This window comes from Orycteropus afer, unplaced genomic scaffold, assembly GCF_000298275.1.
Source record: "Orycteropus afer afer isolate SDZICR_OR568_19922 unplaced genomic scaffold, OryAfe1.0 scaffold00103, whole genome shotgun sequence".
Lineage (NCBI taxonomy): Eukaryota > Metazoa > Chordata > Mammalia > Tubulidentata > Orycteropodidae > Orycteropus > Orycteropus afer.
The window spans coordinates 8,030,404-8,055,998 of record NW_006921690.1 but is presented as its reverse complement, the minus strand read 5'-3'; the positions used below and the strand labels follow the sequence as shown (position 1 = coordinate 8,055,998).

Below are 25,595 nucleotides of genomic sequence, written 5' to 3'. Positions count from 1 at the left end.
TCGAGTCAAACCCGACTCATAGCGACCCCTCCTTGGGTTTCCGAGGCAGTATCACTACGGAAGTAGGATTGCCCAACCTTCCTTCCGACTCTCCTTAATTGTATGTACTGCCCTTTGTGTTATAGCAAGCAACAAAAAATAAAATAAACAAATATATTAAGGAAGAATTTTAGACTTTGATTTGAGAGCATTTTTATACATGACTGGTTTTACTGTCACAATCCATAGCCTTTCACTGATAGGAGATTTCATGTGACATCAAAAATCAACCAACCATACAATTGATGATGCCATTTGCATTCTAAAGGGCTATTGGTTAAAGCCTAAAAGTTTCTTCTGGGATGAATTCTTTGTGCTTTAAAATTTTCTCTACCATTTTTGCTATTTTCATTGCCCCAATGCCCTAACAACATGTTAATGCATGTGATGCATAATTATGCCAACAGTCATCTATTTTTAAAAATATATCTTTAAAAACCATAAAATAAGATGTTCTAACAAAAATTAACTTACATCTTAAACATGGGAAGAATAGATCGAGAATTCTTTCACCAACATTTTGATGTTTCTATTCAGTTTTACTTAAATTTTATGTTACTTTACATATTCATAAAGTCTTTTCCCTCATAGTGATATATTTTGTTCTCAGTTATTGCAATAACATGTTATCCCTAAAGATAACCTAACACATGAAATAACTCATATATACTAAAGCCTTACACATGAAATAACTCATATATACCAAAATACTCCTGAATTATTTTATATAATATGATTTTTTTTAAAAAAAACACAGATATTGCTAAAGGAAAAAAAAATACTCTTTAAAATTCTTCATCATGAATCTTTTTTTTTCCCCTGCAAATCCTTTTCCCCCCCTCTATAAAAGCAATGTGAATAGGGGTAAAAGAAGACAAAACTTGACCTTTTGTGATCCCAGCATTAATGGGTCTGTTCATAATTCAATCTATGTGTGTGTGGAAGCATCCATGTGGAAACATAGAGGCCTGAGAGACATAAAGCCTTTCCCTTTAAACATTATCTGACCCTATCAGTCCCATTCACAAAAGGAGGCTTACGTATGCATATGTTTAAAAAAAATGCACCGTCTTATTGTGCAGCAGAAAGCCTACATATTTTACTCTTCATCCTCTGTGGAAATGCAGCACGGAAGTGACACTTGTACAGAATTTGAGAGAGTGACAAATGAGAAGAAGGTACAAAAAAAAAGAGTATTCTGGTGAGGAAACACACCATACTTCTGAAAGAATGCAAATGTGCATGAGTCTATAAATATACACGCAGGTTTTTGTAACACATAAGGCAGTTTGGTCATGTTTGTATAATACATGCATACAACCCTTGAATTAAATTCTCAAGATAATTCATGGCCAGCACAAAACAATATTCTGCTTATAATCATTCTAGAAAAGTACATGTTGAAGTTGTACATTCTGCACTATAAATTCTGAATACTGTACTTTGGCTATTATTAATGACCCTTGAGGCACTCGGGAATTTTCTAGGGATGAATTCAGCTGTTGGTCTGAATGCCACATGGCCTGGAGTCCACCAATGTTATCAAAGACAACTCCAGAACACTTTTCACAGAACTGTTGCTTGAAATTAACACAAAGGGCAGCCGTCTCTATGCTGGGAATGTTATCTTAGCATATAACATACAGGATGGTCTCAAAATCAGCACTTAAATTTAGGACCAAATACTTTGTAATTAAAGATATAAGGAAAAAAGAAAAGGGACAGAGATGTAGAAATGGTATTTTAAACTTCTGAAAATCTCTTCTTTGTTTCAAGTCCAAGAGCATAATGTTTCCCAGATTAAGAAGAGAACATAATTCTGAAACTATTGTCCTGAGATAGTCTTTAAATTATTAAACCAAAAATATCCCCTGAAGTCTTCTTAAAACCAAGTTTACCCTTAACTAGTAAAAAAAAAAAAAAAAAAATCTGCCTTATGCATTAAGCTCTTTTAAGAACTACATAGGATCAAATTGGCAACACTAATGAAATATTAGAAAGGAACCTTTAGGGGCAGTGAATTTATGTTAATGGAAGTGTGAGGATGGTTGCACAACTCAAATAATGTAATAATCAGCATCACTCAATAGTACATGTAGAAATTGTTGAATTTATGTATGTATTTACAACAATGAAAACAAAACAAAATTTAAGAAGAAGCGAACATAACCCTAGATGATAAACCAAGACCGGAAAAGACATGGGAGCCCATGAATAAAGTTAAGTATCCCTTGACTTGGGAGTATCTCTGCAGTGTATTACCGGGAAACCAGTGGCTCCCTCTTATTCCCATCACTTCTGGTTAGTGGTCAAATGCCTTTGGCACTATGCCACCAGAGCTCCCAACTTTTTAATAGTTTCCTAAAACCTTCAAAAAGGGAAACATTTCAGAAGAGGATCTATTCTGTTTCCATCCAGAAGGTCCCTTACATGCTGCTGTTAGCCTTATTCAACAACCTAACATCCCCATCTACTCCTGGAGGAAAGAGTAATTGAAAATGGAGACATTTTAATAATTCACCCTGCACTAGGGTTACATTGATGGCAATAAGAATAATGTTAACTATACCTTTTGAGATGGCTAATAAGAATGTGCCTCATAGATCTCTAATTACAGGACCATAACTAACTAAGGGTCTCAGCTGCTATGCTCAGAAATGCATCTCCAGGTTGGCACCAAGGCTGAGCACAGCAGGTGAGGCAGGTCCACTCCTGGGAGACACAGGAGTACTCTGACAGTCATCTTTGGCTCAAGGATACCCAACGGTTTTGCTGAAACTTCCTTAGACTGTTTGGCAGTAGAGAACACGTCCACTCAACCTTCCCTTCTTCTTTCCTCTTCCAGCCTTCCCTATGTCTTTCTCCATTTTCTCTCATAGGCATTTCTCCTAATAAAATCCTTACAGATTTAAACCCTTCTTGGCATCCACTTTTCAGAGAGCCTAAGGAATTTGACTGCTAACCAGAAGGGTGGAGGTTGAAACCCACCAGCCACTCCTTGGAAGGAAGACTGAGCCATCTACTTTTGTAGAGATAACCCAAGGATGGGTTACTATGAGTTGGAATTGACTCGACAGCAGTGAGTTTGATTTTTGTTAAAGTATTAATGAGTCCCTGAGTGATGCAAACAGTTAAAGTACTTGGCTGCTAGCTAGAAAATCAGAAGTTCTAGTCCAGCACCTCAGAAGAAAGGTCAGGTGATCTACTACCCAAAAAATCTGCCATTGAAACCCTATGGAGCACAGTTCTACTCTGACTTGCATGGGGTCCCCATGGGTCAGAACTGACTCCATAGCAACTGGAAAGTGCCAATAACAAATTACATGTTAGATTTCTACTAGACCATTTCTAAAAACCTTAATGTATTTAAACAAATATAATCACTTCAAAGTGGTCTGATACATACATTATTATTATTCCCAATTTTCATGTGAAGAAATTACATGAAATAAAACTTGATCCTTATGATAAAATTATAGGCAACAGATGAGGAAATAAATCTCAGATTTTCTGTTTAGTTTGAATTTTCAGACATGTCTAGCAGTGTATTTTTAAATAAATAAATAAACCCATAGGCAAAACAAACATTGCAATTATTTTCCCAAAAAAATGTCTTTTCACCATCAAATTTCACATTTCCATATATGAATTAAGGTTATAAATTAATGTAACTGACTTTCTAACAAAAACACTAGAAATTACATTTCCATTTTACATATTCATAGGACATTTTCAAAGTTATAATGTATCTTCACAATCTATGAAATGTATTTAGATGTTAACACACACAAACAGAAACACATCATCTTACCCTTTATCAGATACTTGATTTTTGAGGCAAACAAAAGGCATTTGGAGGCATAGCTGACAAATCAAGTATGTAATAAAGAGAAAAATGCAACTGAAAATTCAGCACTGTAATAAGTAGACTATATCAAAAAGTGACTATTTTGAAGAAGAAGCCATATATATATATATAAAATATATATATTATATATATATATTTATAACCAAACTCACTGCCACTGAGTTGATTCCGACCCATAGTGACCTCCATTGGGTTTCTGAGGCAGTAAATCTTTACAGAAGTAGATTGCCTCATCTTTCTTCTGCAGAGCAGTTGGTGGGTTTGATCCATCAGCCTCCTGATTAGCAGTCAAATGCCTTAGGCACAATGCCGCTAGATATATACATATGTGTGTGTGTGTACATATGTATGTATGTGTGTGTGTGTGTGTGTGTATCCACTGGGTAGGAAGAACATTGATGTGTATAGTGCAAAATAAACCTAAAGATGATGATAATAAATAAGAAATACCAAATAAACATAAATACTGTTGGATTTCCCAGAAAAGATCATTTTAATTTCCAATGTTGCCAGTGAGTTAACATTAAAAATTATATACTTAGCATAATCATAATTGTTCTGAACAAATTCAAGTTCTCAGTTCCATTGAAATTATACTTTTGCATAAAGTATTTAAGGGCAAAATGATAACAATGTTTATAATAGAGAAAACATTTAATCTAGTCCTTCCTTTATATTATTTTTTAATGAATCTCTAATAATTAGTGATATTATAGACATAACTTTATTATTATAATAAACTCCTAAAGTTTATCATATCAAGATATATGAAATATTCTTTCTAACCTTACTTTGAAAACATAATAAAGGTCTCCAACTTTCATTATTTTTCATAGGAAGATTTTTTTTAATTCATAATTAATATCCCAGTCTTTTTAACTTCTAACTTTTAAACTTTTTTAACTTTTTAATATTCTGTGAAATGATTCAGTATGGTAATTTAAATCTATACATTTTTTAAATTATTCATTTTTTTAGAAAATATTCTTTACTGAGATTACTAATCAATGTCTACAATATAATCTTTAATACTGAACATATATAAATCCCAAATATAAAATGGTCTCTCATGTAAGACTTGAATTCTCATAAGAAAATGTAATACACTGTATTTGTGCATCTATTGTAAAATACGTGGTCAGTAAAGGAGATGCAATCACAATGATAAGAAAAGGCTAAAACCCCAAAGCTTGGATAGATTTCTTTACCAAAATGTCAAAAGCAAATTATAGAAGAAGTGTATTTTTTAAATATTCATACTATCTTATCCCATAAGTTGCATACAGATTTTATTTATTGACAGTGGTACATGAAAATTAGCAAATTCTTGTTCTTTCTCCAGAAAGATTAAATGCTTCTACATTCCAGGAAATTACATGAAAATCATTTTCCCTCTTTGTCTAACATCAATTTTGTATTATTATTTCATTTATGGAATATGCTGTCAACGTCACAGCATGAGCGTTGCAGACAAGAAGGCTAGCTTTAATAGTTCTTCATTACAGTATTGCCTACAGAATCTTATGATTAACTGACTTAGGCTTGACATTTGTGAACTACTGTTTTTCCTTGATAAGACGTAACTTTGTTAACATTTTTAAAACCCACAACCATAATTTTATGCTTATAGAGTCAGAAAATAAAAACAAGACTTAATATTTATCCAAAGTTCAAAAAACATATTATTTCCCTGTATTTTCATGTTTTATAATTTACATTTTCAAGTTCTATTAATAATTTATTAATTTAGAAACTGATTAGAAAATATTCATGAGATCTTTTCAGAGAATTATAATATGATTTATTCTTTCAAATATATAATTCTGTTTTAGGCTGCCTATGTCAATAAAATTATTTTGTTTTGGTCAAGTTTTTTCTATTATAAGTTGCTATCAGCTGACAAGAGTTGGTTTATAGCAGATCCAAAGTAAATGTTATCTTAGTTTTAAAATTAGTGTTCATGGTAGCTTTATAATACAATATACAAAGTAAATTCCTTACTTCTCCTCGTGCCTTCTGGTGTTCCTTGGCTGACATTGGAAAAATGCCCTTTTCAGTAATTTTCTCCTGTTTATCCACAGCAAGATTCAACTATAAAATAATAACAATAACATGAAAGCAGGCTCCTATTGACCTAATAACAACATTTATTCAAGCAAATAATTTAGCCTATAAAGTATGGTGATTTTTGTTATCAATTTTGCCCATACTTTTCTGAAAACAAACTTAATTTAGATTAAATAAGTTTAAAGGCTCATTTTATATTTAAAATATTTAAACATTCTAAATTTTTCACTTTCCCTTCTATTGTTTTTAGGCTTACTAAAATATGATTTGGAGAGCCCTTAGTTGCAGGAATTTGGTACTGATGAGTACTTTTTAAAAGCATTTTATAAAATGAGCACAGTCAAGTTTTGTTTGATTTTTAAACTAGGCTGACATTTCCTATTAAAATCTTTCATTGCCTTTAGGGAATAAACTGGCCACTGTTACATCAGAGTAAGAATTCAAAGGCATAAACCAAAAGTAAATTCAAACATTCTAGAATGACGCCGAATCATTTTTAACATTTCATGATAAAGCATCATTTATCTACCTACCTCAACAGTTACCTCCAATCTGTTCTAATCATATAACCAGATAAACCTCTTCTACTATGCCCCGAACCCATGTGTATAGAAAGGGAAATATGGCCCATAGTATATTTCTTTATAAATAATCCCTATAGAAACAAATAGAGCTCTGGTAGCTTAGTGGTTATGGTATTCGGCTGCTAACCAAAAGGTCAGGGTTCCAACCACCAACCACTGCATTGGAGAAAGATGAGGCAGTCCAAGTCCATCAAGATTTACAGCATTGGAAACCCTGTGGGGCAGTTCTACTCTGTCCTAAAGGGTTGCTATGAATCAGAATTTAGTCGATGGCAGTGAATTTTTTTTATAGAAACAACGTACTGTTTTTAACAAAAAGCAAAACCTAAAATTACACAAAAAATATTCTCTGAACAGATTGCTGTTAAATAGAAAGAAAGAATGACCTTGACAGAGAACATCTCATTTGGAATATTTAACTATTCTCAGACAAATGGATTTACCATGTGATATCTTCTTACTGAGGAATAGAAGAAAACAGCGATAATCATGGTCTGTTTTGTTTGTTTTGTTAATGTTGTTGTTTTAAGTAGGTTTGACTGCTAATCAGAAGGCTGGCAGCTCATACCTACCACCCGCTCCTTGGAAGGAAGACTGGGCAACTGGGCAATCTACTTCCGTAGAGATATTGCTTCAGAAACCCAAGGAGGGGTCGCTATGAGTAGGAACCCAGTCGACTGCAGTGAGTTTTTTTTTTTTTTTTTTCTCTCTCAATTTTTGCCTGGTAAATCATGTTTAAGAAACCTGAATCTTTAATCCATACCCTGCCTGAGGACCCATTCCTATACTTGTGATAAAAGGTGGAGTTCAACAATATGGCCCCTTCAATCTCTCTGTGCATGTATGCTAGAACAGTATCAGACCTGTGAATACCGCGTCCAGTGATGTGTGATATAGCCCAGTGTATCAGAGAGTCTGTTTTGTTAGAGGAGAGATGCCCAGGTACCTATAGGTGATTCTGATGCTCACCCCAGATAAGGGGCTGGCAGAGTTTTCTGAGAAGGGTCAGAGAGGCTTTGCAGAGGAGCCATACAGTCTCCCCCGTATGATTACTCAACTCTGCTATTATAACGTGAAATAGCCAATACATAAACAAAATGAGCGTTGCTATGCTTTAGTAATACTTTATTTAAAAAACAAAACAAAACACGTGGCAGGCCAAATTTAGTCAGTGGGTCATGGTTTGCCAACCCCTGCCCCAGACTGAGAATCACTTAAAGAATAAAAAGCCAAAAAGAAAGGAAAGAAGGAAGGACGGAAACCATCATGTGAGACTATTCTTTGGATCACTCTTCTCAGGAAATATTTGCTCCTGGGAGGAAGTAATACAAAAGAGATATTACTTTCAAAAGTCAAGTATCAAACTCAACTTTCACAAGGACCCATGTGTGAACTGTGGCACAACATTCTGATCTCAATCTCTCATCACAAAGGTTCTTGAGAGGAAATTGTCTATTTTTTAAAACATTAATTTCCAAATGCAAAAAGATTCAGTGCAAACTTTTGAGTAGAACTACCCCATAGGGTTTGCAAGGCTGTAATTTTTATGAAAGCAGACTGTTACATCTTTCTCCCACAGAACAGCTGTGGGTTCAAACCACTGACCTTTCGGTTAGCAACCGAGCGCTTAACCACTGTACCACCAGGGTTCCTGTAGGAGAAACAAAACAAAATAAAAAACAGCCACAGAACTCTTTGGTGCCACAGCAGGTCAGTTAGATTCTAATGCGGCCTCCCAGGGCCATGACATTTAGAACTGTTTCCAAGTAACTCTTTAAAAGGTGATAATTCTTTACCTTTGAAAGCACCACAGTTGGAAAAATCCCCTCTGTTCTAATACTCCACTTCTAAAGTAGCATTCAGTAATCTACATAACCTCAGGGAAAACATGCCCACGTGACTAACAGCACTGTATACATAGCTGCAAACAAGGAAGTAAGATATTGCGAAATAAATGATCAACAAAATACAAGGATATACACAATGGACTTTTTTGGAACTAGACAAAACATTCCAAAAGAGATATATTTTAATAAAATCAGTTAGGAAAAAAAAAAAAAATTTAAAGTACAAAGTCACACTAAGACAGTACAATTCCACCCTGAGGTATTAATAATATGCAGTGCTAATAGCTTCTCTCCCTCAAGCCGGGACATGATAACAATAGTATGACTCTTCTCTGCTGTCAGTTTTGATGAGGACATCCTGTTTCTTCCTTAAGACAAAACTGAATGCTTTTGATTTATTATTCTTAATGCGTAAGGCATTTGACTACTAACCAGAAGCCTGGTGGTTCATACCCACCAGCCACTCCTCAGAAGGAAAATCAGGCAATCTACTTCCGTAGTGATAGCTCCTCGGAAATCCATGGAGGGGTTGCTATGAGTCCAATCAACTTGATGGGGATGAGTTTGGTTTTTTTTTCGGAAGATATGTGAAATATTTTTTTTAATTTGAAATTTGTGAGGCTGATTATTAAAGAAAGAAAGTTACCTAAAATTTGTCCTTAACTGTAAAAAACTAAATCTCTACCAAACAGGAAGAGGGTGAAAGCAAGTCACCATATTCTAAATGTATTTTCAAATTTTACCCCTTTTAAAGGTGAGAAAGCATTTCTAAATATTTTTTCTACACATCAAAATGTAGCAAGCCAAATAGGAAAGTTTAATTCATCATTTTTGTCGGGTCTTGCTGCAAACATTTTTATAAAATGTATGTAACAGAAAATTAGTCAACCATGATGAAGTTAAAGTTGGGCCTACTCAATATTAATGGAAAATTTAGGGTGGAGGGGTATTTACACAAACAAAGTACAAACAAGAATATTGCAATTAAGAGACTAGTCAAATATGGTAGCAGAAATGGAAGAAACAAGAAATATAATGGCTCTCTGGAAGAAAACTGAACAACAGTGCTTCAAGAAGATGATCTATGTGAAGAGAGTTTGAAAAGAATTAAGTTTTCCTTAAACAAAATGGATACTGTCATTATATCTTCTCTAAAGTCCCAAAGAGTGATAGAGACTAATAAAAGACGTGTATAAAGCATATAGTTCCTTGTGACTGTAATAGGAAATATTCTTAATGTTGAGAAGTTGTCTGAATTCAGGAAGCTGTAGCAAGAACATCCTAGAGAGGGAAGCAAGCTCAAGACGTCCTGCTGGAGAGACACTGCCAGAACAGCAACCACTTCCTTTACGTGCATCCTTAATAGTTGATGGCTTTTCTTTTTTGCATTCTTAACTCCTCCTCCAAAATATTTTAAAGTCATAAAGTCTAATTTTGTAACATTTTTAACACAACACTAAAGTAAAACAAAATCTACTTTACTAGAGAAAATAACTCTGAAATGGTCACTTTAGAGCTCACTAATATCTTTAGAAAAAGAACAGAAATTCAAACAAGCTGGTCTTTTACTGTCTACCTAATTCATATTGATGTCGCAGATAGGTACTAGCCCAAGGGGAAAACGCCTACTAGTCTAACCCAGCTCTCACTTCTCTGTACCGTGGTTCTGCATTTATAATTTTCTCTGGTCAGAACATGCAATTACTTAAACGTGAAGTATATGATACGTGTTATGTATAATGACCTTAATAAATCAACAGAACCCAGTAAAAAACAGAATATATCTATGTCTATCTATCAAAAATCTAACTTTTTGATCAGTAAATACTGACTTATTAATAAATTATCTGATGCATATTTTGCATGCAGATAAATATAGGCAACACAGTTTAACATAAACAACAGGACACTCATATATATTGACACGTTTCTCCAATGGTCTGTTAATATACAAAAGACTGGGACAAATTACTAATTTATGTATACAAAACATGGTTATAAAGGCCAGCTGCAGGTATTTTTTTAGAAAGTGCATTTTAATAAGGTCCTATTCAGTTCGGGAACAAATGGAGAAGAAGTAGTTTGCACTACAGAGTTTAGTGCAAGAGCTTTCTCTTTTTCTAACCACGAAATCAATCATTTGTCCAGACTGTGGGAGTCAGAGTTAGTTACTGAAAAGGGCTCCGTATATAAACAAGTCAATAACTCATTGTGTGTTATTGTTGAGCTGAAGAAGTCAGCTTTCAAAGAGCTGCCCCTGCTTCTCTCAGAATGAATGTCACCATATTCAGGGACTGGGAGAGAGTCCTTTGTTTCTAGCTATTGCTGGCTGCCATTTATGTATGGGAACGGGAGGTGGCTGCTAGAAAGCAGTAAAAGCCACTGTTCGGTATCATACATGTCCAGGAAAAACCCTGAAGTTTGTCAACCTATATAATTTGTATCTGGAAATGCATTTATGTACTGATAAAGAGTGGCCAAACAATAAATACTTGGTGAAGGAACTAAATGATAAATGAGACTGTATCATTTTAAACACAATTAGGCTGATATTTTTGGTTCCCTACCTGTCAACAAAAATGAAAACTAAAATTCAGGCAATGTTTTGAGAAGTTCAAATGTACAGAATCAAACGTGGACGAGTGGACATGTCAAATCAATGCTATCTGCTTCTGCCATAAATATTAAGGTGGATTAAGGTTGATTCTTGGGATTCTCAACTGAGTTTTCAAGGTGTGTGGGGTGTATGTGTACATGTGTGAACATACCTACATGCACTCATACACTTCTTTTATTAGTCTCTACTGAACATAATAATGAATTGATAAAGAAATGGTATATTTTAGTTAGGATAATAGAATTTCTCAAAGGAATAATTTTGTATGTTCAACACTTATGATAAGTTCAAGAAACTTCAACTACCTTTAACTTAAAAAAATCAATCTAATTATCTTTTAGAATTTGATCTGGATCTAAAATTCAAAAATGACAATATTATCATGCTCCTATTTATTTCACCTTAATATTTATTAAATATCTATTATTTATTCAGAATCAAACTTAGGATTATAAAGAAGCACAAGACCAGGCTTTAAGGTTTATAATTATGTTGAACAAATAAAAAATATATGTGGATGCATTTAATAAATGGTCCTACGTTTTTTGCCTCTGAAACTTTTCTTCAAACAAAAACAGCTCCAAATTAGATAAAGTAGGAGCTGTGGGCAACTGGGAACCTAGAGCTGATTTCAGTTGGCCCCAATTCCTCTCCAAAGTTATAAAACTTCTGCATTAAATCATGTGGTATACTTTCACATGCAACAAACTCTACTGGTAGACATTTTCTCAGGTACAATAGGTTAATAGCAAAGGACAATATGGTTGAGGAGATACTAAAAAACAAACCAAACCAAAAACTCACTGCCAAAGATTTGATCCCAACTCACAGCGACCCCTCCTTGGGTTTCTGAGGCAGTATCTCTACAGAAGTAGATTGCCCAATCTTCCTTCTGAGGAGTGGCTGGTGGGTTTGAACCACCAGGCTTCTAGTTAGCAGTCAAATGCTTTAGCCAAGATAGTAGCCGATATGGCGGAGGAGGGGAGTTAGATAAGCAGAAACACAAGGATTTTCTCCTTTTTCTCCCCCCAATATGGAACACAAAGAGAAGCTGCTTTGCAGCAACCAAGGACACAGCTACACTGACATGGTGGCATGGCACGGTCAGGCACAGGGAGGCTGGAAGTTTGGCTTTTCTGAACCCCCCTCGGTGCCTGTGTGTTTTAACACACAGGAATAGATAAGAGTCAGGCAGAGTAGTTCATAATCGGGAGGAAAAATGGCTCTAGATTGAGAGCAGACTACAGACGACTCAAGCCAGGGCCAAATGGAAGTCCCGGCTAGACCATTAGAGAGGTCTGTAATACAGAGAAAGTCAAGTTTAGGTTGGATCATCCAGGAAGCGGTACCAGAAAAAGTGTCTAAGCCCCCAAAACACGGGCATGTTACAGGCCAGTAGAGCACCCAGTAACCAAGTAAACAGGTACATCCTTCCATTGACCAGCAGATGCTATGTCAGTGTATACATTGCAGTGGTCTAGCATGAGGCCAGGGGCTCCTTCCTCCACAGCCTTGAGGATGTAAAAGCCACACAACCCCTTTCTTCCTTTACTGCCCTAAGGAAACCAATAAGGTATAAGTCTGAAAGAAAGAACTACCTAAAGTAACTATTTAAATGATCAGATCAGATAAGCTTTACACTAAATTGAACACTCAGTTATTTTTTTTTCCCCCTACTATCCAGTGGGCAAGAGCTCAGGAAGAAAGTAATACTAGTGTCAGAGAATAATTCAAAGTCACTTAGTTATTTTGCAGACAAATTGTGCACACACATTTGAGGGAGTAGATTGGTGACTGAACCAAGGAGCAAGAACAAAAACAGAATCTATAAGAGAAAGGAGTGAAATAAACTGCAGTGACAGAGCCCATTTTTAGGGTAAACTGATAAGATGGCATCTAGCAAATTCAGTAGGCCTATTAAGGTTTCAAACCCACTAGCAGCTTTGTAGGAGAAAGATGTAGCAAGCCATCTGCTTCTGTAAAGATTTATAATCTTGAAAACCCAATGCACCAATTCTACTTTACCCCACAGGGTGGGTCACTATGAGTCAGAATCAACTGAACAGTAATGGACATACCATCAGTGGGTTAACAATCCTCTGAGAATTTATAGTTCAGCAGTCAGCAACTCCCTAATTGTTTTCCTTGTGTTTGTCGTTAAGGTAAGGGATTGTATCTCGGAATTATTTTATATCCCAAATATAAAATGCAAACACTCAACAAATACCTGTGAAGGACAGTGGTGGACAAGAACTCTCAGTTTCTAATTGCTCCCTTCCCCCTCCTCTTTCTTTTATATTAGACAACTATTTCCCAGAGTATGTGCTGGGTGTTTTGTGATAAAGATCATGTGGTCGAATAATTTTGGTAAATACCAGATTAAACCAAGACAAAAATATTTCTTTATAGCGTGGCTCATAACAGCCTTTAATATTGTAATCCAAAAAAAACAAATACATTGCCATCAAGTTGATTCCAACTCATGGTGACTCCTAGGGCTACAGAGTAGAACTGAGCTCCATAGAGTTTTCTTGACTGTAATCTTTGAGGAAACCTTTCTTCCTCAGTGCCACTACGTGGGTTTGAACTATCAACCTTTCAGTTATTTGATGAATGCAAACTCTTTGTGCCACCTAGGGACCTTGTTAATATGCTAATTTATATTGTTAATGACTATGAGAACACCTCAGAGTGTCCACCAGATATACCACTGGAAATGTGTCACAAGACCAATGTTTCTCAAACTCAGTTGAGGATGGATCTCTAAGATTCATTTAAGAGTGAGTTCATGAGATATCATCTCACTCCAGCACTAATAGCAAAGTTCAAGAAAACAGAATACAACAAATACTGGCAAGAGTGAGGAGAGCCTGAAAGACTCATACACTGTTGGTGGGACTGTAAAATGGTATAACCACTGTGGAAAACAGTATGGCGTTTCCTTAAAAAGTTGAAAATAGAAATACCATATGACCCAGCAATCCCACTAGTAAGTTTATAGCCTACAGAAATAAGAACTGTGACACAAATAGACACATGCACACCTATGCTCATCACAACACTATTCACAATAGCACAAAGATGGAAACAACCTAAGTGTCCATCAACATAAATGGGTAAACTATGGTACATACACACAATGGAATAGTAAGCAATGTTAAAGAATAACAATGAATCTGCAAAACACCTCATAACATGGATCTGTGGAACATTTTGCTGAATGGAAGTAGTCAATCATAGAACAAATATCGCATGAAATCATTACTATAAAAAGTCAAGGAAAGGTTTATTCACAAAAAGAAACACTCTTTGAAGGCTATCAGGGATAGGAGGAACCACCCACTGTCATTGAGTGGATTCCAACTCATAGTAGACACATATAAAGTTGGGTAAAGGGAGAGGCAATAAATACACAATAAGGGGAGGTTAGCACAAAATGATCAAGTTAAAAGTAGACATTGGGAAGAGCCTAACAGTTAAAGACAACAAGTGTGAGTAATATTACATATGCTGTTGTTAGGTGCTGTGGAGTCAGACCTGACTCATAACGACCCCTCCCTGGGTTTCCAAGGCTGTATCACTACAGAAGTAGATTGCCCAACCTTCCTTCCGAGGAGTGGCTGGTGAGTTTGAACCTCCAGCCTTCTGGTTAGCAGTCAAGTGCCTTAGGCACTATGCTACCAGAGCTCCTAATATTACATATACAGTCTTGCAATAACAGTGATAACAATAATCTACAAGTGGATACAGATAGACACAGAAGTAGAACCAATGTCGGAAGGCAAATGGGACTATGCCCATGAATATATGTAGGATTAACAGGATATTTCTATATATGTATTTACATGTGTTGAAAATATATGAATGAATATAGTAAAGCATACAAGGGTAAAGTTATAAAAACTACTTAGTCATAACCAAACACATTTGGGGAATAAGGTGCTGAGGCTGGAGTCTCAGGGCCATAGTCTCAGGGAATATCAAGATCACATGGCATAACATAGTCCAGAAAGACAATGCTCTACATCCTACTTTCGTGAGTACCAACTGGGGTATTAAAAGCTTGTGAGCTGTTACTGATCTCTCCCTGTCTGGAGGAAGAAAATCAAAGATGCATGGAAATAATTAGTCCAAAGAACTAATGGACCACATGAACCTTAGCCTCCTTGACCCAAGACCAGAACAACGATGAACAATGCCCAGCTACTACAGTTGACCACCCTGAAAAGGATCACAACATAAGATCCTTGCAGAGTGGGAGAAAGATGTAGAACAAAACTCAGAATCATAAAGACCAAACTTACTGGTCTGATAGAGACTGGTGGAACCCCCGAGGCTTTATGGCCCTTAGTCATGCTTTCAGCCTGGAATTAAACTCACCTCTGTGGCTCAAACAACAGATAGATCTATTAGGTGAATAATAACACTAGAGATGTATACACTCCTTAGAACAATCAACCATGTGAGATCAAAAGAGTAGCTTTTGCTTAGGGATAAAGCTCAGAAGACAGGAAGGAATATGAAAGAAAGACAGACATATGGAAATGGTAAACACGGGAAGTGGAAAGAGTGCTGTTTACATTGTGAGGATTATAATCAATGTCATGAAACATAGTGTGTACAAATTGTTTGCTAAATAGAAAACTAATTTGCTCTGTAAACTTTCACTCAAATCACAATAAAAAATTGGGGAAAAAGAAAAAAAGGTGACTCAGCATCAAGGTATACGGAGCAACTCCATCCCTCTGTCAACATGATTCAACGCTGCCTGATTTGCTTCCCAAAAGTAATCAATAATTCCCAGTGTAACTTGTTTGGATCTTAAAAATATATATCCTATGATACATCTGAAAAATTATGACCAAGAAATTTTTCAAAAATAAAAAAAGAAGATACAATAAAACCAACATTAAAATGCATATTAAAACAAAAATAATTACAGAAGTGTCATAATGCCGCAGCCTTAGATAAATAACAAAACCAAATATTAATTGAAATATACACAAACTTATATGCTTTTTGGTTTATCATATGTTAAAGATGATACAGGTCTATAATCCCTTAGCCACATTGCCAAAACACAAGAAGTTCTGAAAACCAAATTTTTTCCCCCCACAGAATAGATTAGACAACAGAACCTAGCAAGGACTGATTTATAGATTTTGCTTATCCCACTTAGTGTAAACATTCAGGTTTTGCTGCAAAAATTTTAATGTGTTTTATTAGCAGCACTGTTTCACCCAATGACCTTCTAAAATTTTTTGAGAGACTGGGTGGTGTAAATTAATTTAGGACTGACGGAAGGTTTATGGGTTCTTTTTTAATAACTGCATTAAATTATATTTACTGATTTTAGAAGTGAACTTACATGAGAATAAAGATGGAAAAGTAAAGGTGGGGCTCTCATTCTACATTGTCACAATGTTCTGGGTACTACAGAGACCTCAAATTTCAATCCTCAAAAGAACTTCAGGTAGTTACATAAATGATGCTTAAACAGGTTAAGTAAGTTGCTTATAAATACAAAGCAAAGAAAATTGAAGAACTGGGATTCATATCCAGACATGTCTAACTCTGAAGCCTATGTTTTTAATTATGCCATGTGTACATCAGAAAATATGATTAATAAAGGGAAGAAATAGTTAGCAACTAACAGATAAACTGGCAAATCTTTCCTTTATATTGAAGTATGAGATTATGATAGCTCAGAATCAAAAAACAGAATTCTATTATTATGAATTAATTTTTGACATTAATAAGAAAATAAATCATATTTGGAGCCTTTAGTTAAGAAGAATTTATTTTTGAGGTTTTCACAGAAAAAGACACTGAATTAAGACCCACTGGCTATCAGAAGTTATTAATGAAACATACTAAAGTTACTTGTTAATAATTCCTTGCCTAGCCTACATTTCATCTCTAGGTGGTGAATGGAGATCTTTATTTTACTATCTAAAATAATACCCAATGTCATTTTTCATTTTCTGAAAATAATCTAGTAACAAATGCTACTAAAATTAATAATTAATATATCATTTAAACAGCAATAAGATTCTACTATTAATTTTTGTTTAACCTTTTAGATCCTTTCTTATGTATGCATATAAAAATAGAAGTACATATAATATATGGATTTTATGTTTACAGACTTAAACTGGCTCCATTGTGTTTTCACTGTAAACTGGCAAGCGGCAATGTTTACAGAAGCAGCAGTCCAGAAATAAAATGGCATATTTCATTGGGCAAATCTGCTGCAAAAGATCTTCTTAAAGTGTTAAAATGCAAAGATGATACCTTGAGGTCTAAGGTATGCCTGACCCAATCCATGGCATTTTCCACTGTTTTATATGCATGCAAAAGCTGGACAATGATTAAGGAGGGTGGAAGAAGAATTGATGCCTTTGAATTATGGTGTTGGTGAAAAAATATCGAATATACCATGACTGCCAGATGAACAAATCTGTCTTGGAAGAAGTAGAGTCAGAATGTTCCTTAGAAGCAACATGTTATCAGGAGGTTCCAATCACTAGAGAAGAACATCATGCTTGGCAAAGTGAAAAGACCACCAAAAAAAGATGAAGATTAAGACATGAGATGGACTAACACAATGGCTACAACCAAGGGCTCACACATAGCAATGACCATGAGATAGTACAGGATGGGGCAGTGTTTCATTCTGTTGTACACAGGGACTTGACTCAAGGGCACCACCAACAACAACACAAATAGAACCACACTGTATATATTATTTGGCAACTTCTTTTTTGTACATGGCTATGCCTTCAAAAGAAGCTGGGCTGTGCAAAGTAGAATGCGGCATCAGGATTGGGGGAAGATTCATTAATGGCCTGTGACATGCAGATCACACAACCTGCTGGCTAAAAGCAAAGAAGATTTGAAGCAAAATCTTGCCTTAAACTCAAGAAGAGAATGAGGAATCGCTGTTCACTACCTTCATATGTAGACAGGTGGTGGTGGACTGGATGGAGGGTTTACTGGGAATGATAGGGCTAATTATTCTATATCTGAGCAAAACCTGTGGAGAGACGTGTGGTACCAACTCTTTGAATGCTCTTTAGAAGATAGGAATACTGTATCTTGATACCTATGGTCTTAGCTGTAATTTTGGGAAAACATAAAAAACACCTGACTCAACATTCTATTGCAATTACATTCATCAATTATATCAATAGATTTTCCAATACATATTTGCATTCTTGGAAATGATGTATTACTCAGCATGTTTCTGATTTAGGATTTTTTTCCTCTATTTTAATAAGTGAGATTGACTTACAGTTTTCCATTTGTCTCTCTATGTATTCCCTTTTATATTTGCGTATCAGGGGCTTGACATTTCATTACATCATTTTCTATGCTCCGAAAAATTTACTATAGCATGGAAATTATCTGCACCTTGAAAGCTCGGTAAATTGCCTGCAAACCAGCTTTGCACTGGTGTCTTTTCCAGGCATCAAACTTGGGTCTTTTAGTTTCTTCTTTGGTTAAGATTTTCCACCTTTCTTGGACCAATTTTAGTAAATTATACTTGTGAATAAATTTATCAATTTAATTTATATAACATTCTTTATAATTTCACCCATATCTGTAATATTATCTTTCTTGTTTCTAATTTAATTCATTTTTGTCCTCTCTCTCTTTTTTCCATTGAAGAGATCTACCAAGGACTATATATTTGGTCTTTTCAAAGAACTCATTCTTGTTTTGATTACATGTATGTACAGAGTGTGTGTGTGTGTGTGTGTGTGTGTGTTATGTGTGTATATGGGTATGTGTGGCTATAGTGGCATTAGCTAGTTTCCTATTTCATGAATTTCTACTTTTCTTTGCTTCTATTTTCTGTGTTACAAATTTCTACTCACTTTGCTTCTATTTTCTTCAGGTTTCCATTGTTTTAGCTTCCCAGGATGAATCTTTATTCAATTTATACCTTTCTCATTTTCAAATGAATAAAGTTAATGCATTCTCCTTAAGTCCCACTATAGCTGCACTCCCATGTTTTTAAACAGCCCTCTTATTTTCTGCACATGCAGGTAATTCCTGATTTTGGCTTTCCTTTTCTCTCTAACACAAGAGAGATTGAGAAAGATATCTTTTAATTTCTCAATGAAGCAGTTTTTTTGGCTGTTTTATTTATTAATTTCTAATAAGACTTCATGTGGCAAGGGAATATGGTTTTTGCTTTCATAAATGTATTCATTTCTTTGAAGACTAAGACAGAGTTAATTCTATTAAGAAACCCATGAATGTTTAAAAACATGATTCAAAGTTCTCTGTACATTTATTAGATCAATATATGTAATTATATTACTAATATCCTCTGACTTCTATTTATTCTTCTAATTTTTCTGTTAGTTTCTGAGAGATGTATGTTATAGTCTCCTAAAGTTATTATTGACTTTTCCATTTTCTCCTGCAATTATTTGTTTATACTGTACACATTTTGAAGCTGTGCTAACACTGTGTACACAAAGATTCATGACTACTGTATCTTCTTTGTGAGTAGTACTTTTTCTATATGAAAATATTCTTCTCTGTTCTATTTAATATTATATTTGTCATGAATCCTATTTTGGCTAATATTGCCATACATCTCTTTTTTGCCTGGAATATTTTTCCTATCTCTTTATTTTCAAACTCATATTCAGCATTTACCAGAACTATTTTTATGTGATCTGAGAGTATTTGATGCCTAATGAGAGAAATTATCACATTCATGTTTATTGTAAATATTGACAGGTTTGAATTATCCCTAGTTTTTCACTTAATGTTTTAAATTGACTATTTCTTGATTGTATCTTGTTTTCATTGCCTTGCCTTTTATTGGAGCAATTACATTTTCTTATTTCCATTATTTTTCTTCCTAATGGTTTGGACATTTAATTTATTTAAAAGTCACTCTTAACTTTCTTAAAAAAACACATATTTAAACATATTTTCATAATGATATCTAAAGTTAATCAGCATCCACTCCTCGGAAGGAAGGTTGGGCAATCTACTTCCGTAGTGATACTGCCTCGGAAACCCAAGGAGGGGTAGCTGTGAGTCGGGTCTGACTCAACAGCATATAACAACAACAACATCCTTCTAGCAGTAAGACAATAGCCCAAGTATATTCTCTCTTTCCTTTTATTCCTTGAACCCACTACCTCCATATTATAATTATGTAAACTCATATTTTTAGCATGCATGAACAATTATTTCAATAAATTATACACTGTATTCTTTATTTGTTCTTACATTACACATGTTTTATTTCTTGGTGACATTTTTTATGTTGTATCATTGTATCTCTGAATAATTCTTTCAGGAAAGCCAATAAGCAATTAACTTTTTGAGTTCTTCATGTCTAAACATGCATCATTTTGTATAGGCATGCACACAGGCGCACACACACACACACAACTGGAATGCTACTTTGGCTGGGTACAGGATTGTAGGTTCAAAATAATTTTACCTCATAACTTTGAAGATACTATTCTTGGGATTCTAATAACTAGTGTGATCCATTCAATTTTGATGCCATTCTAGTCCTGATTCTTTTGTAGGTAAGCTATTATTGTTTGCTTGTTATACATTTATTTTCAGACTAAAACACATTAGGACATTGTATTTATCTTTGAAATTCTGAAATTTCAAGAAAATGTCAGTGTAGGGTCTTTTTGAAATTCATTCTGCTCAATGATTATTAGACCTTTCCATATTAAAGATTTAAACCATTCTTTTGGACAGAGAAATTTACTATATTTTCTCTTCTCTTTTCCTCCTATTAGATGGATGCTTCACCTTCCATCTTACTCTTCTGTCTCTTAAATCTTTTTCATATTTTTCAGTCCTTTTGCCTTTTTAAGCCATGTTATAAAGTTCTTCTAAATTTTTTTAAGTGGTAATAATATATATGTGTGTGTGTGTGTTATTTTCAATAATTCTTCTTTCTGATTGCTACTTTTTAATAACATGTTATTCTGGTTTATGGCTATAATATACTTTCAACTATCTCTGAGAATATTAATTACATTAAGTTTTCTCTTTTGTGTACCAATTATTTGTACCTCTTTAAGTGGTGATTATTCCATTTGTTTATTTTGCTCCTTTTCTTCATGTAATTTATTTTCCAAATACCTGGTTGTTGTTCACCTTCACATATGAGTTATCCATTCTTGCCAACCCAATTCCATCTCTTTTCCACCTTTCAGAAATTTCCCCAATTTTTGCCTCCTGATGCTACTTTTTTGTTTTAGAGCATATATGTAATTATTTTTCCAAGGCATTTTCTTTACCTTAAGTGCTCTAAGCCATTAGAGCCAAATTAAATTTTGATACAGTTCTTAAATATTCCTCACCTTGATCTTTTTCCATCATATTTCAGAGACAGACTTGCCCCTTCTCTTCTCCAGTACTGAACCCTCAGAATCTGCATGTCACAACGGCCAGTTGCCATTCTGACCACAGGCATTTGTAGATGTTTTTTGGCTGGGATATAGTATTTCCAAGAAAGAATGATTCTAATGAAAGGCTAGAGGTCTCCCCACACTATTGCTCTATAGATAAGGTGACCAGGTAATCTGCCATCAAAACCAGGACACACTTGAGATTGAAATAATTAGGTTGTGATAAGAATTGAACTCTAGGACTATTTGGGGAAACAGACATATATTGTTTACACTTGTAACTAAACACAGAACTTCAGAAAATTTTTATTATTTTATTTTTTATTATTTCTATTATTTAGTTTTGGTTTGAAGACATGATTTTCTTCTCCCCTCATAAGTTTCATTTTAAGTGTGATTGAAACTGAAACTGTGGCATTTAAAGGTTTAACCAAGAGGGCCTGGTATTCTGGCCCACCTCAAGATCTCTAGAACAACAATAACCTATTGCCATCATGTTGGACTCATAGGGATGCTATAGGACAGAACAGAACTGCTTCCATAGTTTCCAAGGCTGTAAATCCTTACAGAGGCACATTGCCTTATCTTTCTCACACAGCAGTTGGTACACTGGAATCGCCAACCTTTTGGTTAGCAACTGAATGCCTTAACAACTGCGCCAGTAGAGCTCCATCCAAGACAACAGCTGGATACCAAATTATTTTATCTGAGGGAATGGTACAAATGAAAGAACTTAAGTGTATATTCTGGTGCAATTTATAGAAAAGGTAAACCCAACATACATGCTGTCTTGGTGACCACATTAGTCACACTGGTGGCTATGGGGAAGCCAGGCTAAAGCTTAGTTCTCTCCATCATCATCTCTCAGGGTGTGCTTGTCAAAGAGATATTCTGCCGTGCCAGATTTTGGGGCCCCATTGATGGATTTCACCTGTTTATTTATATAATGAGTTTCTATCAGCTCACACAAATGAGGGATGTTCTTGTCAGTGGCCAGTTTGTGCAGTTCCAGTGGTGACTGATTCACGCTTTTTTCCCAACTGTAACACACACATATTCAGCCCACTCTCCTAGTCTGGTTTCTTGATATCCTAAAAGATTAGGCCACCTCAGTGGTTCTCCAGCTTCATCAGTTTATCAGCATGTTCCCTCCCTCATGAGACTGAAGAAAATATTTGGCAAAATTTTTCAAAGTAACATCATTGAGATGGAAATAGTAAGACATGGAGTTATAGACTGACGGTGTAGAGCTCCGGGTTTATCTGGCAGTGGGTGGCAGCCGCAAGCCCTGATTGTAGTTCAGGCACACCTGGAAGTGAGATGTGGAAGTCCAGGTGGCAGTGGAGGAGAGGTACTGGGGGCTGCGGGATGCTACAGCTGCCGTGAGGACCTTGGAGCATCCAGGAAGAGGTGCAGGAGGGCTGGTTGGGAGTGCCAGGCTGGGGGGGGGGGTTGGTGAGCACACGGTTTCGACGAAGTACTGTTGAAGCAGAAGACCACGAAGACTGTGACACGTGGCCTGCAGAACTTGATCTTGATTCTCAGTTTTTGCTGTCCTGTATTTCAAATTCAATTCATTAAATAATGCTAGAACTTTTGTTGGTGAGAAGAGTTTGAATTTTAAGTGAATAGCATTGTTGTGGGGAATGCAAAGGACTCATTTACTTACTCTAAAATTGATTCCATTCTGTTTTCCAATTCTATTGACCTTTCTTTCAACTGTGTCTAAGCCTAGCATTTTGATTGTTTTGGTGTTCAATATTCTGATTCTTCGCCATCATCCATCATTAGAGAAGAGAGAATTTGTTGAAGATTTACTATTTCAAGGCCTGTGCTAAGTGATTTATTGCATGCTTCACTTACATTTAAAAGAGATAAGTAATAAAATATAAGTATTGTAGAGGGAGGAGTAAAGTATATTTGAACTATTTGTCCAAAACATGACCCAAATCTTCTGACACAAACTTTGAAATCTCTGTAGAAAAATAAATCTCCTTCCTCTGAATACCTGACTTTTTTGTGTGGGGCATATGTATAGTATTTGGTGTCATAAACATCATTCAACAAATACTGTTTATTATGCGTCATTCCTAGGAAATAGTGGCTAACAAGCCAGGCATCTCTTTCCTGGAGCTTAAAATCATGGAGGAAGTCAGACAGAACAAGTAGCAGTAAGTATGATGAACATAAAAGGGAGAAGTGAGGGTGCTCTGGGGAGATCTAACGTAGGCTGTGGGCCAAAGCAGAAAAACTATGTCCGAGACAGAAATGTTCATAATCTAAAGGCAGTCAAGAGTTGATCAAGTCAAGGTTGACAGGAAAGAGTGTTTTAGGCAGAGGAAGCACCAGACTCTTCCACAAAACATGCTACACAGTATCTTATTTAATCTTCAAAGTAAGCCTGAAAGGGATCATTCTTGCCATTTTACAGATGATCAAACAAATACACGGAGATTAGACTGATCAGTAAACTCAGAACCCTTGTCTATCTGCATACAAAGCATTTCACTAAGCCTAGCTGCCTCCCAAAGCTGGCCCAGCTTCTTATTAAACCAGGAGTCAATAGTTTTTTTTTTTTTCCATGTACAGACAGATGGTAACTACTTTAGACTTCGCACACCAATGGGCAAAACAGAAGATAAAATGTAAGTACTTAAATAACAAGACAAAAAAAATTCTATAAATTATTATTGAGGAAATTTAAAATGTAATAATTTGAATACCATGTTTTTAATACAGGTCTACTAACTAGAAGAATGAAAGTCTTTTTAGGAGAATAATGTTTTACTTAATTGGATTGCAAAGCTAGTGTGACAGTTGGCTTTGTATGTCAGCTTGGCTGGACTACAATTCTGAGTGGTTTAAGCAGTTGTGATGTGGGTTATTCCCAAGATGAGATCGGATGTACACACTTTACGCAGCCAATTGGTTGAAAGGGAGTTCCCTAGGGGTGTAGCCTGCTTCAGATATATTTATGGACATCCTGGGAAAAGAGACACTCTGCCTGCCAACCTTGAGCTCATCAGCCCCTGCAGCTGCATGAGTCAGGAAAAGCCTCCAGCTTGATGTTTGATTCAAGAACTTGGGACTTGCCAGCTTCTATAAGTGTGTGAGCCATTTTCCTAAGATAAATTTCTCTTTCTCTCTCTATAAACTTCACTGGTTTTGCTTCTCTAGAGAGCCCAGACTAACGCAGTTAGCATTCTCTATCATCATATAGATTCAAATGTTCATCTGTGAAAACCATTCTTAGCTCACAACTCAGAGAAAAACAGGTGACCAACCAGATTTGGCCCATGGGCCATAGTTTGTCAACCATGTTAGGCTGTAAACATCTAGAACAGCACTGTACAACAGAAATCTAAAACAAGCAATATGTATAATTCTAAATTTTCTAGTAGTCATATTAAAAAAAGATAAAAAAAGAAACAGGTAAAGAAATTTAATATATTCTATTTAAACTAATATATCCAAAATATTATAATTTAATATTGTATTCAATATAAAAAAAGTATGAACAAGATATTTTTGTGATCTGTGTCATACTAAATCTTTCAAATCCAATGTGAATTTTATACATACATCATGTCTCAATTTGGACAATTTGGACTAATCACAGGTCAAGGAGGGCACAGCTCTAGAGGACAGGTCTGTAGCACAGAATCTGTGTTTAACTGAAGAATGAAAATTCTGTCTAAAGGGAGGCACTACTACTCAGCTTCAGAAAATATTGCCTTGTAAAAATATGGTCCAGTGTGTTACCAGGTTTTCTAGATATCCAGACATACCAGAAATTCAAGAATTAATAAAAAATCTCCTAATTTATAGATGTTGGCAACTCAATTTTCAAAATTTCTACATACCATACAGGTCAAAATTTAAGTCTGCTTACTAAATCTGGCCATGACCAGATTTATGCTCTGGTCCATGTCTTTCTAACATGTGAGATATATTACACATAAGTCCTCAATAAATGTTAAGACTTTCAAGTTAGGGCAGTAAATATTAAAAAAAAAAAAAAAAAAAAAAAAGCCTTGAAGGAAAGGATGCAGATTTGGACTAAACCCCAACTAGCAGAAGAATTTGCGTGAAAATACCAAAAAAAAGACCTATGGAGCTGCGGTCTGACAGCGAACTGAGTGACCCTGACAATACAGGCGGCTC

General features: G+C 35.3%; 1 protein-coding gene across 1 annotated transcript in view; it reads right to left on the bottom strand.

The window, feature by feature from the left end:
* DCDC1 (doublecortin domain containing 1) overlaps nucleotides 1-25,595 on the bottom strand; it is a 680,259-nt gene that overhangs the window by 409,699 nt on the left and 244,965 nt on the right. Inside the window, exon 9 of the mRNA XM_007943315.2 lies at nucleotides 5,909-5,998. Coding sequence (XP_007941506.2) covers nucleotides 5,909-5,998 — 90 coding nt within the window. The remainder of the gene's footprint in view (nucleotides 1-5,908; nucleotides 5,999-25,595) is intronic.